This window comes from Neophocaena asiaeorientalis, unplaced genomic scaffold (assembly GCF_003031525.2).
Source record: "Neophocaena asiaeorientalis asiaeorientalis breed wild unplaced genomic scaffold, Neophocaena_asiaeorientalis_V1.1 scaffold547, whole genome shotgun sequence".
NCBI lineage: Eukaryota > Metazoa > Chordata > Mammalia > Artiodactyla > Phocoenidae > Neophocaena > Neophocaena asiaeorientalis.
In genome coordinates, this window is record NW_020185330.1 from 27383 (window position 1) to 43392 (window position 16010).

Here is a 16010-nt window from a genome sequence, read left to right on the forward strand (position 1 = left end):
TTTGAGGGTGTTCTGGCAATAGGCTTCTCTTTTAAAAAAATCTATATATTCTATATGTAGAATAATGTGGATCCTTAACTGAAAGGGAAACTAACTTCCAAAATTTGGATACTGATTTCAAAGAAGGCAATGGTTCCTTTACTCCCTAAGAGTGTCAGAAATGATGGATCAAATCCATGGACGACTGGGTAGGGAGTAGGCATGAGGTATGGAGAAAAGGAAGAGCAGTTTCCACATCAGTGGTCTTCTCACAGAACCGCACGGAGATTCATTTATTTGGCACGAATCCTATTAATCAAAAGTATGGATTCCCTAGGAGAGATCACCTGGAATTCTGATCACGGCTACTGGGGGCCACCTGACTAATTCTAGTCTGGAATACTGATGCCTCGGCCTGCTCTCTGTGGTCCCAACCTTGCTTGGTAACCAAGAGCACCTCCCAGGAGGCTGGCTGTCCTTTGGTGCACTGCCAGTCCCTCTGTGGGCCTGTGTCATTATGGTGGGTGATGAGTATTGGCTGTGACTGCGGGTCTCAGCATGGGGGAGGGGCGATGTGCCTCAGAGACCCCGCAGACCTCGCTCTGTCTCTGGGAGGACACTTCAAACTCAGTGACAAGGTCTGGAATCTGCCCCTCGGCTCCCCTGCCTCTGTCTCTTTTACTCACTGTCTTTTTGTGTCAGAAGATGGCCTTGTCAAGACTTGCCTTTGCTCAAGGGGCTTTCCTGAGGTGTATGTTTCAGAGTCACATTTACAGAGATTTCCTGTGAAATCAACATTTTTCAACATTGCTTAACCTTGTTCTGATTGTGTAGACTTGGGCACGGCGTTACAATGCATTTTTATTTAAAGGGTCATGTGAATCACACAGTCACGTCTGCCCTCTGAGTGAATCCGCTCTTGCCCTCAGTTATCGCAGATTTCCTGGTTTGGGGTCAGCTGCACCTTCCTGTCTCCTGCCCGAAGTCTCAGCTTGCTCTCAGCAGTACTGAGCTGGAAGGAGGCCAAATGACAGATCGCAGGGAACCTTGATGAAAGCAGTGGTTCTATACTTGGGATCCATAGAAGCCCCAGAGGGTCCATGAACTCCCAACCCAAAATTGTACACAAAATTTGAAGAGTGGATACATTTTTCAGGGCAGCGGGTCCATAGCTTTAATTACATGTTCAAAGGGCTCCATGACGCACTAAGGTTTAAGAAACTTGGCTCTAAAACAAATTCAAATGCTTTTTTAAAGAATCCTCTGCCTTTTGAATCATCTTTATCTCCCTTTTATGTGGTTAATACAGAGTAGACTGTGGTTCTTTTGGAAAAAAGTATTTCTTGTACCTCCAGGGCTGTGAGTCTCTCTCCTTCACTTCATCTTGCACCTCATGGCAGAGTGGAGAGGATGCAGGCAGATCTTCCTTTAGTGAACTTGATTATATCATCCCTTTTTCTGAAAAGCCACTTTCTGGAACTTATTTTCCTTTAGCTTCTAGATGTATTCTTAGAAATAGGTTTTGCTGTGCAGCAGTGGAAGGAGATGGATTGTCAGCAGTTCAATCAAATGCTTACGTTGAAAAGCGCTAGCGGTCCGGGCAGCCGGTGCTCACTTGGGGGAAGGCGGCAGCAGAGGGGAGCTGTGGGTCATTCACCCTGACACAGGCGCGTGGGCTATGACACCAAGAAGCATTGCCCTCTCTCCTGGTTATTTGTCTAACCTGAAAAAGAAAGGTGTGAGATCAGATGCTAGCAGCATGGTAGTGATTTCTGTCACAATGTTTGGACACAGGCAGGCCCAGGTGTGAATCTTGGTTCTGCTGCTGGCCATTTGGGTGTCTGTGAACAAGTTACTTAAGCTCTCCAAGGCTCGGTTTCTTTCTCTGTAAAATGTGGAGAACACATACCTTGTAGGACTGTTGTGAGAATTAAGTAAAGATTTAAAAGTGCCTGCACAGTCAACTTTTGTCCCCTTTTATCTCCCTTCCCTTCGTCTATCACTGTATTTTTTTTCATTTAAAATTATGTTTTTATATTCTTTTCTCATTTATCTATTTGTGGCTGGCAGTGGTTTCATGTAACCAAGTGATCTCTTTATTTTTGATCAATATTAACTCTTTATCTTTTCATACTTAATATAAATATCTCCCCGTTATTTGCTTCCTTCTACTACAACTCTGTGTGGAGTTCTTATCCTCCAGGAAATTCCTTAAAAAAGGCATTTACTATGTACCAAGATACTTTAATACATAATCTCATGCAACCTTCCAACGATCCTGAAGGTATTATTTTTCACTTCTCAGACTATATTTACACAGTTAGATGTTAAGTGGCTTTCCCAAGGTCAGACAGCTGCTAAGCGACAGAGCCAGGTGTGACCCAGGCTGTGTGGTCCTATTCTGCCATGCTGCTTTCCTTCTTTCCCGTTGAGCCTGATCTTCTCAAGTTTGAAGTCAAACACCAGATTTCAGATATGCATTTTTCCCTACCTATTAAGCCATCATAACCAGGATTAGGAAGTGTGGAGGAGGTGAGACCACCTTTTCTGTTTACATCTCCCAATTAAAGTGATCACAGCTCCTTTGTCATCTAGGTGCTGAGTGACGGTGGTTTTCATGTCTTGTCTGTTGACTACGGAGGTATGTGTTAGGAAAAGTGTACAAAGATTTTTCAGTAAGAAGGGGTCTTTTGATAGCCCTCATTTTGGAGGCAGTGATATTGTGTTTGCCTTTCCTTGCTGCCAGGGTTCGGGGACTCGACGGGTAAACCCACGGAGGATGGGCTGACTGCGGATGCCGTCTGTGTCTATGAATGGACCGAGGAGAGAAATGGTACCACCCCTGTGTGTCTCTGGGGCCACTCTCTGGGAACAGGGTGAGTGGGGTCTGAAGATGGGTGCTGCGGTGGGTCCTTGGGGCGTTAGTGTCATATTATAGGCAGCAGTGGGCAGCAGGAGGACCCTTGAGCTAGGAGATAGATAGTTTCTCTCAGGTTCCACGTGGGGCTAGTGACCTTACACCTCAGCATGCCTGTCTGTAATATGAGGGAGGGTCTAGCTCTCCGGCTGTCTATGACACTGAAGCCCATTCCAGAACTCTCCTTGAGCGTTTTAAATGAAAGCATTCTTGTTTAGGGCCAGTGGAACCCCTTGACATCCTGTGAAAAATTTTGTGTCTGTGCACATGCGAGGGTCAAAAGCTTTCATCAGATGCTCATACTGGATGTTGCATTTTGTACTGTTTACTTGACTGTTAAGTCACTGCTTCGCATATGTACTAATTTTCATTGCTTTACAGAGTTGCAACAAATGCTGCAAAAGTTCTAGAAGAGAAAGGTATGATAAAATGCTTATTTTACATCGTATAATTTCTTGGCTTGATGTGGGAAAAGAAAAACAGCGAAGAGCCTATTGGGCACAATGTGAACACAGAGATACCTGGAGCGCCCCAACTTTAGACAGTTCCTGATAGTCTAATAAACTCTTTTTTCTGTTTAATATACACAATACCTGCTTTTCAGAGTTATGAAATTAAAAGTAAATACTAAGGAAAGAGTTAAAATTACCTTAAAAGAGCCCTCACTGTGAAGTGATAATAAGTGTTGTTATGGAGTAATCTGGATTACAGGGGAGGAAAATAATACATTATGAAGTAATAGGCAGGACTTGCTTTCTGCAGCCCTCCTTACATAATATTTATATCAGTGTTTCTCAAAGTGTTCTGAGAACTGCCTTTGTCAATCTGCAGGGGGTGTTTGTTAGAAACACAGGTGACAGCTAGGTGGATCCTAGCTGTCTTCATAAAATGGAATCCCTGTGACTAAGGCCAGGTGATCTTGATACGTGTTAAAAGCTTGTAATCACTTGCAGTGTATCTTAAACTTTACGTGGCAATACAGGTCAGGGTGAGTTACCGTAAACATTTTAAAGTGTGTCACCTGCTATACACAATCTTAATTACTTATGGAAATAAAAGAAATGTCATTTCATTGGTCCTCTAAACTCTCATGGCTCCTTCAATGTTGACAATGATGAATTACCTGAATTAAATTCCCACATAAATGAATACTTGACTTCCTGGATAATGCAATTACCTTAGGACATTTTAATTACATTAAGTCCCCAACTTATGAACTCTTGCTACCATGTATTTTAATTTTCTCTATATTACATACTCCATAAAAATGATTATTCTCATACTATAAAGTCAGTATTTAGATTTACCCTTTTCTTTGCTGTTTATTTCCAGCATCGCTGTGCTTCCATCTGGGATTTTTCTTCCACCTGTCTGTTGGTGAAGATTTCTCTCAGTTTTGGTCTGAAAATGTCTTTATTTCATCTTCATTTTTGAAGGCTATTTTTCCTGGGCATAGAGTTCTAGAGTGGCAGTCATTTATTTCAACCTTTCTAAGATGTCATCCACTTTGTTCTTGCTTTTACAGTTTCATTAGAAAGTCAGCTGCCAGTCTTACTGTTGCTCCTTTAAAGATAATGTTTACTTTTTCTTTTGGTTATTTTTGAGATTTCTTTTTTTCTTTGTTTTTCAGCATTTTTACTCTGATTTTCCTAGGTATTCTTGGTACTTATCCTGCTTAACTGTGGCCTGATACTCATCCATTTTGGAAAACTGTTGGTCATTATATCTTCAAATATTATGCCTGCTCCATTCTTTGTCTTCTCTTTATCTGGGACTATAATTATATATATATATATTTTTTTTTTAATCTGTTCCCATGTCTTATATGTTTCCAGTGTTCTTTTCTGAGTTTTCCAGACATTTTTCTCTTTGTGCTCTAACTTAATTATACCCTGTTCAATATATCATACGAAATTTTCTTTAACATTAAAGTTTTAATAAATATTTTACTATTTTACCATTTGTTATTTTCAGTAAGTTATTTTAAAGTACATATACAGTAACTCCAATGTTTAGATCTTTTGTTTTCAGAGGGAGTGTTGGCCAAAACAACCTCGTCAGCCTCTGCCGAACACTCTCCCTTCCTGTAGTACTTTGCTTTCTTAAATTATCCAAGTCATGAAAATCTGTTTGTGTTTTAGAAGAAGGTAGTGGTTTTGAATTATCATGTACCTAGGAATGAAATCCCTTTAGCGAGGGTGCTAGTTAAAAATGCACATTCTCACACTCCCCACCCCCTAGATACTGACTTCTGACTGGACTCTGGTGTGGGTTCATGAGTTTGCATTATTAATAAGATTCACAACTGATTTTGATGTAGGTAGTTCATGTACAAGACCTTGAAGATCCCTTATTTAGGAAAGATAGTATTGAAATATGATAGGGGAGTTATTTCTTTTTTCTTCTTTTCAAGGATTTCCAGTTGATGCTATTATCTTGGAGGCTCCATTTACCAACATATGGGTTGCAAGAATCAATTATCCCTTGTTAAAGGTGAGTGATAGATCTTTACAAGATGTCAAAGTGTAGGTTGTTTCCACACGTTTATTAACAATTTTCCTTTTCTTAACTAGTTTTATATATTTCTAAGTTATTCTAACTTACAATTTTCCTTTTCTTAACTAGTTTTATATATTTCTAAGTTGTTCTAACTTGTGATAGGTTATTAGACAGTTGCTATTAAAGGGGGGCACAACGGCTTTTGGATTTTGTAGTCCTTTTATTTCCTTCTAATAGATTGAGCCAAAGCTTTTTTTCCCCATTAACTAACTGTACCTCGTATCTTTTATAATATTTTTCATAGATAGACTTGACTTAGGTTTGTTTATTTATTATTCCTTTTAAAGTGAAAACAGACCTCTCATACATCATTTTCAGCCCTATGAATGTCAACCACATCTTTCATTATTTTATGAGAAGGAAGTCTCTAGAGAATTCAAGGAAGTTGCTGAATGGTTTTACACAGCATCCCAGGTAGAGAAGATGATCTTTCCAAGAAGATAAAGAATTGACTGACAAGATGTGTTTTTTTTTAATCTGTTGTATATATTATCCTAATTTTATAATTTCATTCCATGTCTGATGCTCAGTTGCTTATAGTCATACCTCCATAGAAATGTTAGCAAATGAGAGGGGGGTGGGTAAGATTCTTAGAGGGGACATATGGCCCAAGTTTGTAAATTGTCAATTAATCTTGGAAGGCATCTTAAGGGTACTTTTTTAAAAAAATTAATTAATTAATTAAATTTTTGGCTGTGTTAGGTCTCCATTGCTGCGTGCAGGCTTTCTCTGGTTGCGCCAGGCGGGGGCTACTCTTCGTTGCAGTGCGTGGGCTTCTCATTGCAGTGGCTTCTCTTGTTGTGAAGCATGGGCTCTAGGCGCATGGGCTTCAGTAGTTGTGGCATGTGGGCTCAGTAGTTGTGGCTCACGGGCTCTAGAGCACAGGCTCAGTAGTTGTGGCGCATGGGCTTAGTTGCTCCGCGGCGTGTGGGATCTTCCTGGACCAGGGATCAAACCCATGTCCCCTGCATTGGCAGGCAGATTCTTAACCACTGCGCACCAGGGAAGTCCCAATGCTTCTTAACATAAAGTCAACTTTGTCCAATATTAATATACCTTTGTCTTGAGTAGTGTTTGCATGATATGTCATTTTCTATTCCTTGACTTTCAACTTTTCTGAAATCTTATATTTATCTTTTGTAAGCAACATATAGTACAGTTTTGATTTCTTTTTCAGTATGACAAACGTCTGTTAATCGTAGTATTTAGTCTGTGTATATTTAATGTAATTATGATATTATTTAGGCTTAAATCTACTCTCTCTGTTTTCTATTTGTGTCATCTGTTCTGTGTTCTTTTGCCTCTACTTTCTGGCTTTCTTCTGACTTGGCAGCTGTCTCAAGGAGAAAAGTGTATTGACTGTCAGGCTCACCTCTCTGGGCTTCCCTTCTCTCTGGGATCTAGGCCACTCAAGACCTCATTACTTTGGTAGGTCTCTGATACCTTCACAGAAACGTTTTTAAAATATTTTCTTTAAGAACCATGGCTCTGGTGTCAGACTTTCTGGGTTTTTTTCCCCAGGGGTGTCACTTAACAGCTGTGTAATCTTGGACTAACTGTTTTTAATGCTTCATCTATAAATGGGTGTAATCACAGTCTATCAAGATTGTTGTGGTAGATTCACATATGAAAAGCATGTATGATAGTGCCTGATACAGAGTAAGCACTCAATGGCCGTTAGCTATTTTTATTATCAGTGGAGTGCCGTAATTTTGAACATTACTGTTGAATAAAAAAGTGTAGGTGGGATGAGACACGGATGTAGTGAAAGGCATAGGTCCTTACCCTCAAGACGTTTCTTGTCTAGTTGGGGAGATAGGAAATTAACGGGGGGTATAAAGTAATGATGTGGATTTCCGAGCATCAGTTGGGAGTCAATTTCATTACTCAGCATAGTGGAAAAAGACCATGGGCTACGAAGCTAGACAGATTTGGATTTGGGTTCATATTTGGCCTCTGCCACTAACCAATTATGACTTTGGTAAATTATCTCCCTTTGTTGTATTTTTCCTATTTCTATAATGAGCTTGGTACTGCATAGGGTTGTGTTGAATTAAGTAAAATAATCGTGCAAAAATATGGGCATTCAACAAATGCTTGTTCCTTTTTTCCACTCTTTCTATAATACAGTAGACTAAGTTAGGTGTTAGGGGAGGACCCAGAACAATAATATCAGGGTAGGGAGAATTCAGGGAAGAGAAGGGTCTTGTGTGCAGGTGTGACCGATGATGACTTACAAGGAGATAGGATCTAAGCTCATTTCTTGAAGGCGAGGGAGAGCAGTTAGAAAATACAGACAGGAGGGGAGAATGTGAGCCAAGGCACGGGGCCAGAATGGGGTGATTATGTTATGAAATACCTGAGAGTCACGGAGGACCTCTATATAAGATCTTTCACACTCGTCATTCTTTTAAATCCTCACAGCACCTCTGAGTCTGGCACCATTGCCTCCACTGAGCGAAATGGAGGCTTAAAGGCTTGCCCAATTGCCACATACCCTATAGAGAGGAAACGGGACTCGATCCTGCATTTTCTAACTCCAGGCAGTCAGATGGAGGTGTGCAGCTTTTGGGATGAAAGACTGTGGCCAGATGCGGATGGGCTTACAGCCAAGATAGGAGTTTTTTGTCTGTTTAAATAGATAGTGTTCCACTCCCAAAGCTTTGTAACAGCAGATTTCAGGTAACTGGTATTTTAAGAATATTTATCTGGTGGAATTTGAAGCCAGGGAAACAATTAGGAGCCCCTCGCTGTGGTCTGGGCTGGAGGGGTGGTCTGACCTGTGAGTCTCGAGGGGCACTTCTGGCTGGAGAGGAGTGAGGGATAAGGGGAGTAGACTGACTGGGGCGCGGTTTCTCCTTATGCCTTCGTAATTTGAGATGAATTGCTGAAGGGCTTCTCTTACTGAATTCTCCTCAGAGGAGTCCTGATTCCAGGGGTAGCAGAACCAGAAGACAAAGGAAAGAGAAAACCAAGAAATCTTGCCCTTAGCAAGCAAGGGCAAAGGAAGGAAGGGAAAGAGAAGCAGTATTGGGATTTCCAGACTGTCCCCAAACGCGAGTCATTTGCTGTGAGACCACGCAAAAAATGCAGGCCAGACCGACCCTGGGAAACCACGCAGGTTTCTGCAAGCAGCAGGCCCATGTCAAAACTGTGAAGCAGAAGAAGTTTGCCTTTACTGACCTCGACCTGCATATTCTGTACCCATTTCCCTACCAAATTCCCTACCAGGCATGAATTTCCTTTTTATAATCAGGAAAAAAAAATTTTTTTAAAGGTCCTTATATTTGGAAAGTTACTATTCTATTACTACAGTTCATAGTGGGAGACTACAGCAAATGATGTATTATAGCGCTGGGGCAGTGACCACTAACTCTTATTTCTCCATACTCATAAAGGAGCAGTGACAAGCAGAAATCTAAAACTTGCTTCTACACTGAACCTGAACATAATTCTTTTCTTTTTAAACTGCAAAGCAGACGTTTGCATTTATGGCCCCAGCCTACCTATTCTGTACCCACTCCCTTCCCTTGGCAACGTCCCACTTACTACATTGCACCCCCCTCCCTGCTCAGCACCGCAGAGGAATACACATAATATACTTTGGTGGTCTTTTCTCTTTGCAAATCTGTTCCAAGGAATAAACTCTGAATGAAATTCAGTCACACTGATGAAAATGACAGATAATAGCTTAAAGTGTACATCAGGGATATTTGTACAGTCGATTCATTCCTTCTTTAGCAAATATTTATCAGGTGTCTATTAGGTACCAGGAACTTTTCTAGGTTCTGGGGATACCACAGGGAATAAGAAAGTTGTGGTCTAAGCTCCTATGAAGTTTGTATAGTTGCTGGAGAGGCACATAGAAGACAAGTATGCAATAAGAGGATTTTGAATAGTGAGAAGTGCTGTAAAAGTAATAAAATGATGTGAAAGGAATGACTGGGAGGTGATGGGGGGACAAGGTTCGATGGCTCGTTAGGGGAGGACCTCTTTGAAGAAGTATCATCTAAACTGAGACTTGCATGACAAGGAGCCAGTTGTCATGGCAGAATTTGGAGGTCTCGGCTGAGGGAAGAGAAAGGCAAGGGCCCTGCAGTGGGATCCAGGCTGACGTGTTCCAGGAGCAGAAGACAGCAGGGCCTGGGGGTGGAGAGGAGTGGGCTTAGTGATAGGCGACAGAGGCTGTAGCCAGATTCTGTAAGGCCTCCAAGGCCAAGGTGATGCTTGGGTTTAATCCACGTGCCTTTGAAGGATGTGAAGCAAAAGAGGGATGTGATGAGAGCTGCACGTTAAAATGATCACTCTGGTTTCCCTGTGGGAACTGGGTTACAGCAGGGCGAGGGTGGAACAGGAAGCCACCTGGATTGTTGGTGTAATCCAAGCAAGAGATGAGGGCTGGGTTAGGCTGGGTGATTAGTGGAAATGGAGAGAACTGAATGGACTTGGGAGTAGTTTAGAGGCAGGGTTAAAAGTTTGAGGAAGGTGCAGTATTGCTCAGGGTTTATGTCCTTTCCTCATTTTCAGTTGAAATGGATGTTTTTAGGGCATATAAGCTAATTTACCTTTCGACTTAATCAAAATATGGCAAGAGCTGATTTAGCTAGCATTCTTTTTACTGGAACTTTCCATTAATGAGGAAATTCAGTATGTTTAGAATGATAATTGTTATATTTGGAGTCCTGTGGTCATTATTAAAACCTAAAATGCCTTTTTAAAGCATTGCAATATTAAATCATATTCAACAGTTTATAATGTTCAAATCCTTTAAAGCCAATTATCTATGTATTGTATACTTTGTATATCTATGTATTGTATACTTTATCTATGTATTGTATACTTTATCAGAATTTCTAACTAATCAGAATATTCTTTTCCCCAACTAAACCACTTAATTATTCTGCAGTTCACTGTAGAAGCAATTTTTAGATTATGCATATCACTGCTCCTTTATGAGTATGAAGAAATAAGTTAGTGGTGCTACTTGTACTTTAAAAAAAGATAAGTAAAAACCACAAAATGTTTAATGTGATTATCTATGGATGGTGGGATTATGTGTGATTTGTTTCTTCTTTCTTCTATTTTCCAAATTTCCTACAATAATGTGAATTACTTTTAAAACATAAAAGTTATATTTCCAAAAAAAAGTTTATTATATTTAGAAACTCACTACTCTCTATATTACTACAGTTCATAGTGGGAAACTATAACAAATGACATAGCTATAGGCCATGTTTCAATTTTTTTTTCCTTTTTAAAAAATAGATTTACTGGAAACTTCCAGGATTTTTAAGCACGGTTATGGATGCCCTGAGGAAAGACGAACTAGTCTTCCTCAGTGATGAAAAGTAACTTAATGACGTAAAGATGTCCATTATTACTATATCTATAGGATCTGGTGGGTAATTCTCATGTGACTTATTGAATGGGGAGATGACCAGTCTGAATGAGTAGGTGAGAATTCTTAGATGGGCACTAGGATTTGGGGTAAGGTATCTACAGTATCTACAAATTTTTAGTATTTGGTATTATCCTTATGTCTAATTTAGTGACTTTACCAATTCAGTACTTTCTCTGAAGTTATAAAGGGAGTTGTAGGTTTAGGGTGTTTCAGGACCCTTTAAAGGTCCTGTACGGTCTAACCTAGTATTCCTTGGAGGAATCTCTGAGTTCTAGGTCTTATTCCCCATGTAACCAAAATCCATACACCATCCAGCCGAATAACCCAACAGCAAGTCCAGTGACTAGAATCTGGCAAGTTAGCCTCTCACAGTTGGAGAATCTCGAGTGCCTACAAATAGGCAGTCGTTATCAGTATTTTTTCTATTTCAGCACACTTGCGGGATCTACCATCCTCAGGAGTAACAGCGAGTCACTGTGGCAGGGGTGGAATGTATCAGAATTTGGAAGGGGACAGGGAAGCACTATTAGTCATTCTTCATGTCATAGCCTTTTTGAATTACCAGATAGGAAGTTGACCAGGAGGCTAATCAAACCTATTGATCTCATGTCCATCCTGTACATTTATGGGGAAATGTAAACAAATTGCTACAAAGAGTTCTCCTTGGTCCTGTGGTAGTTCTTGTTATTTTTTGGTTTTGACTTACTTTGTTTTCATTTAATTAAAACATTCCAGATATTATGAAATAAGGCAGAATAAGGAAAAGGTGAGGTTCTGCTAATTCTGTACAAATTCAGTGTTTTTGTTCCTTATTTTCAAAAATCACACAGGAATAAATTAAATCAAATAAGCTAAGTAAATTGTATGAGTAAACAGAAGAATCTTGCCTGGAGGAAAAAAAAGTCACTATATGAAGCTTATTATATATGAAGTTGTATTTCCTGGGAGGGATGGAAAGAGCATTCCTTTATTTTGGGCAAACCTCATGTTTTGCTAAAGCCTTAACTTAGAAGAGGAGAAATCTCAATGTATATTTCTTGAACTGAAAGCTTTTCTTCCACTTGTTCCTAGTGTTAAATTCCTGTCTTCTCCCCTTCTTATCATACACGGTGAGGATGACAAAACAGTGCCTTTGGAATTTGGAAAAAAAGGTAAACTAAGTTCAGCGGCTGACAGAAACATACTCTACTAATTTCACCATTTTCTCAGCCAGCCAAACTTTGATTAGGGCCTAAAGAAGGGTCTCTGACATTATAAGGGGTTCTCTGCACCCCTGAATTGCTGTGCCGCCTGGTGTATACAATACACTGTTGCCACCGTTCCACGAGCTGTGCAGCTTTCAGCTCCTTGGTTGTAGAGGCAACCACTCAGGGATATGCAGGGTGCCCATTATCTCTGACTTAATGGGACTAACTCCTTAAGTTGGCTGTTTCCATACCCTTTTAGGAAAATGAGACTAGGAAAACAACTGCTTCAATGAGCAGCCTTTGAGTCTTTGTCTTTCTGCCCCTTGCAGCTCTATGAAATTGCACACAGTGCATATAGGAACAAAGAGAGGGTGAAGACGGTGATCTTTCCTCCTGGCCTCCAACACACCTTCCTGTGTAAAGCACCACACTGTTAAAAACCGTGAGGTAAGATTTGCTTTGCTAAATGCAATGAGGGCTGCTCTGGTTTACTTAGACCATGAGGTGGGGAACGCATGTGAGCTCATCTAAGTCCTTTTCCTGCAGAGATTTTCTGAGCCAGCAGTGCGCGTGAGGTCTGAGTACAGCGGAGAGCGAAGACTTGGTCCAAACACCACTTGTGGTGTATATTTCTTATTTTATGTAAAACTGTACTGGGCTGCTTGGGTGAGCTGAAGTTACTGACATTTCTACAAGTCACTTGCCATTTTAGTAAGAGAAAGCATGGATGCTGGGCATTATGGAATGTTCTTGTTTAGCTTGTCATAGTCTACTTTGTGGAACATGCCAAAACTTCACTGTGGAGAATCAGAATTTGGTAAAAATTTGATCCCATCTAAAAATGTACAGTTACCAAACATTCTGGGGATATCTGTGGATAAGGTGGTTTTTGATTTGCACCTAGACAGCAAGCAGTAGCAAGAAAGATGCTCCAATGTAGTTAAATAATTTGTATTTCAGTTTCGTTAATTTAAATGGCATTAAAAAGTTCCAAGCTGTTTTCTAGCTTTCTGAATAGCATTGGGGAAAGTCCTAGCATGCTGTTCAATCTGCTATAAAATAGTAAGATTTGGCACTCATGTAGCCTTTGGAAATTAACACTGTATTTTTAGCCCTAATATAGTCATAGACTTTCCCTCCCAATTCCCAGAGATACTTAACTAGATTATTATTTAATAAAACAAAACAAAATCAAAGAAAGAATAAATTAAATCAAATAAGCTAAGTAAATTGTATGAGTAAACAGAAGAATCTTGCCTGGAGGAAAAAAAAGTCACTATATGAAGCTTATTATATATGAAGTTGTATTTCCTGGGAGGGATGGAAAGAGCATTCCTTTATTTTGGGCAAACCTCATGTTTTGCTAAAGGCTTAACTTAGAAGAGGAGAAATCTCAATGTATATTTCTTGAACTGAAAGCTTTTCTTCCACTTGTTCCTAGTGTTAAATTCCTGTCTTCTCCCCTTCTTATCATACACGGTGAGGATGACAAAACAGTGCCTTTGGAATTTGGAAAAAAAGGTAAACTAAGTTCAGCGGCTGACAGAAACATACTCTACTAATTTCACCATTTTCTCAGCCAGCCAAACTTTGATTAGGGCCTAAAGAAGGGTCTCTGACATTATAAGGGGTTCTCTGCACCCCTGAATTGCTGTGCCGCCTGGTGTATACAATACACTGTTGCTACCGTTCCACGAGCTGTGCAGCTTTCAGCTCCTTGGTTGTAGAGGCAACCACTCAGGGATATGCAGGGTGCCCATTATCTCTGACTTAATGGGACTAACTCCTTAAGTTGGCTGTTTCCATACCCTTTTAGGAAAATGAGACTAGGAAAACAACTGCTTCAATGAGCAGCCTTTGAGTCTTTGTCTTTCTGCCCCTTGCAGCTCTATGAAATTGCACACAGTGCATATAGGAACAAAGAGAGGGTGAAGACGGTGATCTTTCCTCCTGGCCTCCAACACACCTTCCTGTGTAAAAGCACCACACTGTTAAAAACCGTGAGGTAAGATTTGCTTTGCTAAATGCAATGAGGGCTGCTCTGGTTTACTTAGACCATGAGGTGGGGAACGCATGTGAGCTCATCTAAGTCCTTTTCCTGCAGAGATTTTCTGAGCCAGCAGTGCGCGTGAGGTCTGAGTACAGCGGAGAGCGAAGACTTGGTCCAAACACCACTTGTGGTGTATATTTCTTATTTTATGTAAAACTGTACTGGGCTGCTTGGGTGAGCTGAAGTTACTGACATTTCTACAAGTCACTTGCCATTTTAGTAAGAGAAAGCATGGATGCTGGGCATTATGGAATGTTCTTGTTTAGCTTGTCATAGTCTACTTTGTGGAACATGCCAAAACTTCACTGTGGAGAATCAGAATTTGGTAAAAATTTGATCCCATCTAAAAATGTACAGTTACCAAACATTCTGGGGATATCTGTGGATAAGGTGGTTTTTGATTTGCACCTAGACAGCAAGCAGTAGCAAGAAAGATGCTCCAATGTAGTTAAATAATTTGTATTTCAGTTTCGTTAATTTAAATGGCATTAAAAAGTTCCAAGCTGTTTTCTAGCTTTCTGAATAGCATTGGGGAAAGTCCTAGCATGCTGTTCAATCTGCTATAAAATAGTAAGATTTGGCACTCATGTAGCCTTTGGAAATTAACACTGTATTTTTAGCCCTAATATAGTCATAGACTTTCCCTCCCAATTCCCAGAGATACTTAACTAGATTATTATTTAATAAAACAAAACAAAATCAAAGAATGTTGTGAAAATGTTGAAGTCCAGTAAGAAGCTATTTTTTCTCAGGACTATTTTACTCAGGACAACTTACTTTCCATTGGCTTTGTCCACCCCACTGCTGGGTTCACGGGACAGGGAAATCTTTATGTCAGAAGGCTCCATGTTCCAGATGTCCCGGGCATACTCCTTAATTGTGCGGTCACTGGAGAATTTCCCTGCGGCGGCTATGTTTCTGAGTACCATGATGTTCCAGGCCTTTGGATTCTGTAAACAAGAATTATACTTGTTTAATTGAATTAAATTAAATTGATGTGCATCTAAGGCTCAGGGCCTGAGTGCCCAACAAGCTGTATGACAAACATCAGGCCAAGCACATCCAAGTACAATTTATGGGGAAAGTGACAGGAGTAAATTGTAATGAATCATAAATACATTTGTTTCACAGTTGGGAGCTGGACAGGGCAGACTGTGCTTTTCTCCTATTTTAGATTATATTTCTCTAAAATGAAAAAGAAAGTATTTTTCACTCTTACAGAAATCCTAATTGGTAATTTCTGCCATAGTTACAATGTTTTGGCATGTAAGCCTTATTTCCCATGCTTCATTTTGAATGAAGATACCTCATCTCCCTTTAAACTACGGGGGAAAGGAAGAGACTAACATTCATTGTCTGCTAGATGCCACGTAAGAAATTTATCCCGTGGCTCACAGCCAGAGCTCGAAAAACACTACTCTAGAACATTAGCTACCATGCAGGCAAACAGTCCCATGGGAGACTTTATTCACCGACTTCTCTTTTCCTGTTTTTTTCAGAAAGTAGATACTCCAATAGGTTTACACTGAATCCCAAATACTCCACTGGGGTTTGAAAACAGGACCAATTAAGGTTTTATCCTAAATAAAAAATATACATCTATATATCTAAATAAAATATATATCTCATAATTTTATGTAAAAAGTATAAGAAGCTATTTATTTTTTATTAACATCTTTATTGGAGTATAATTGCTTTACAGTGTTGTGTAAGTTTCTGCTGTATAACAAAGTGAATCAGCTGTATGCATATGTATATCCCTATCTCCCCTCCCTTTTAGTGGGTCTCCCTCCCACCCTCCTTATCCCACCCCTCTAGGTGGTCGCAAAGCACCCAGCTGATCTCCCTGTGCTATGCGGCTGCTTCCCACTAGCTATCTATTTTACATTTGGTAGTGTATATAAGTCCATGCCACTC

General features: G+C 40.1%; 3 protein-coding genes across 3 annotated transcripts in view; 2 read left to right on the plus strand and 1 right to left on the minus strand.

The window, feature by feature from the left end:
- Positions 1-242: 242 nt before the first annotated feature.
- The window catches only part of PYGL (glycogen phosphorylase L), a 58608-nt gene continuing 42840 nt past the window's right edge, over positions 243-16010 (minus strand). The window contains exon 20 of the mRNA XM_024734735.1: positions 243-1702. Coding sequence (XP_024590503.1) covers positions 1690-1702 — 13 coding nt within the window. The 3' untranslated portion in view covers positions 243-1689. The remainder of the gene's footprint in view (positions 1703-16010) is intronic.
- On the plus strand, positions 2698-13212 carry LOC112392857 (protein ABHD12B-like; the record flags this gene model as incomplete). Its single annotated transcript, XM_024734733.1, has 4 exons — positions 2698-2855; positions 3278-3315; positions 5310-5389; positions 12373-13212. Coding segments are annotated over 4 exons (384 nt in total), but the record flags the coding sequence as incomplete, so codon positions are not given.
- Positions 12543-14857, plus strand: LOC112392876 (protein ABHD12B-like). The gene is made up of 3 exons (XM_024734756.1): positions 12543-12547; positions 13413-13561; positions 13928-14857. The coding sequence occupies exons 1-3, from the start codon at positions 12543-12545 to the stop codon at positions 14050-14052; spliced, it is 279 nt and encodes a 92-aa protein (XP_024590524.1). The 3' UTR covers positions 14053-14857.

What these genes read in the sequence shown, in the direction of transcription:
- LOC112392876 (XM_024734756.1), top strand. An exon ending in GCCTTTGGAATTTGGAAAAA is followed by an intron (nt 13,562 to 13,927) that starts AAGGTAAACTAA and finishes TCTGCCCCTTGC; the next exon opens with AGCTCTATGAAATTGCACAC.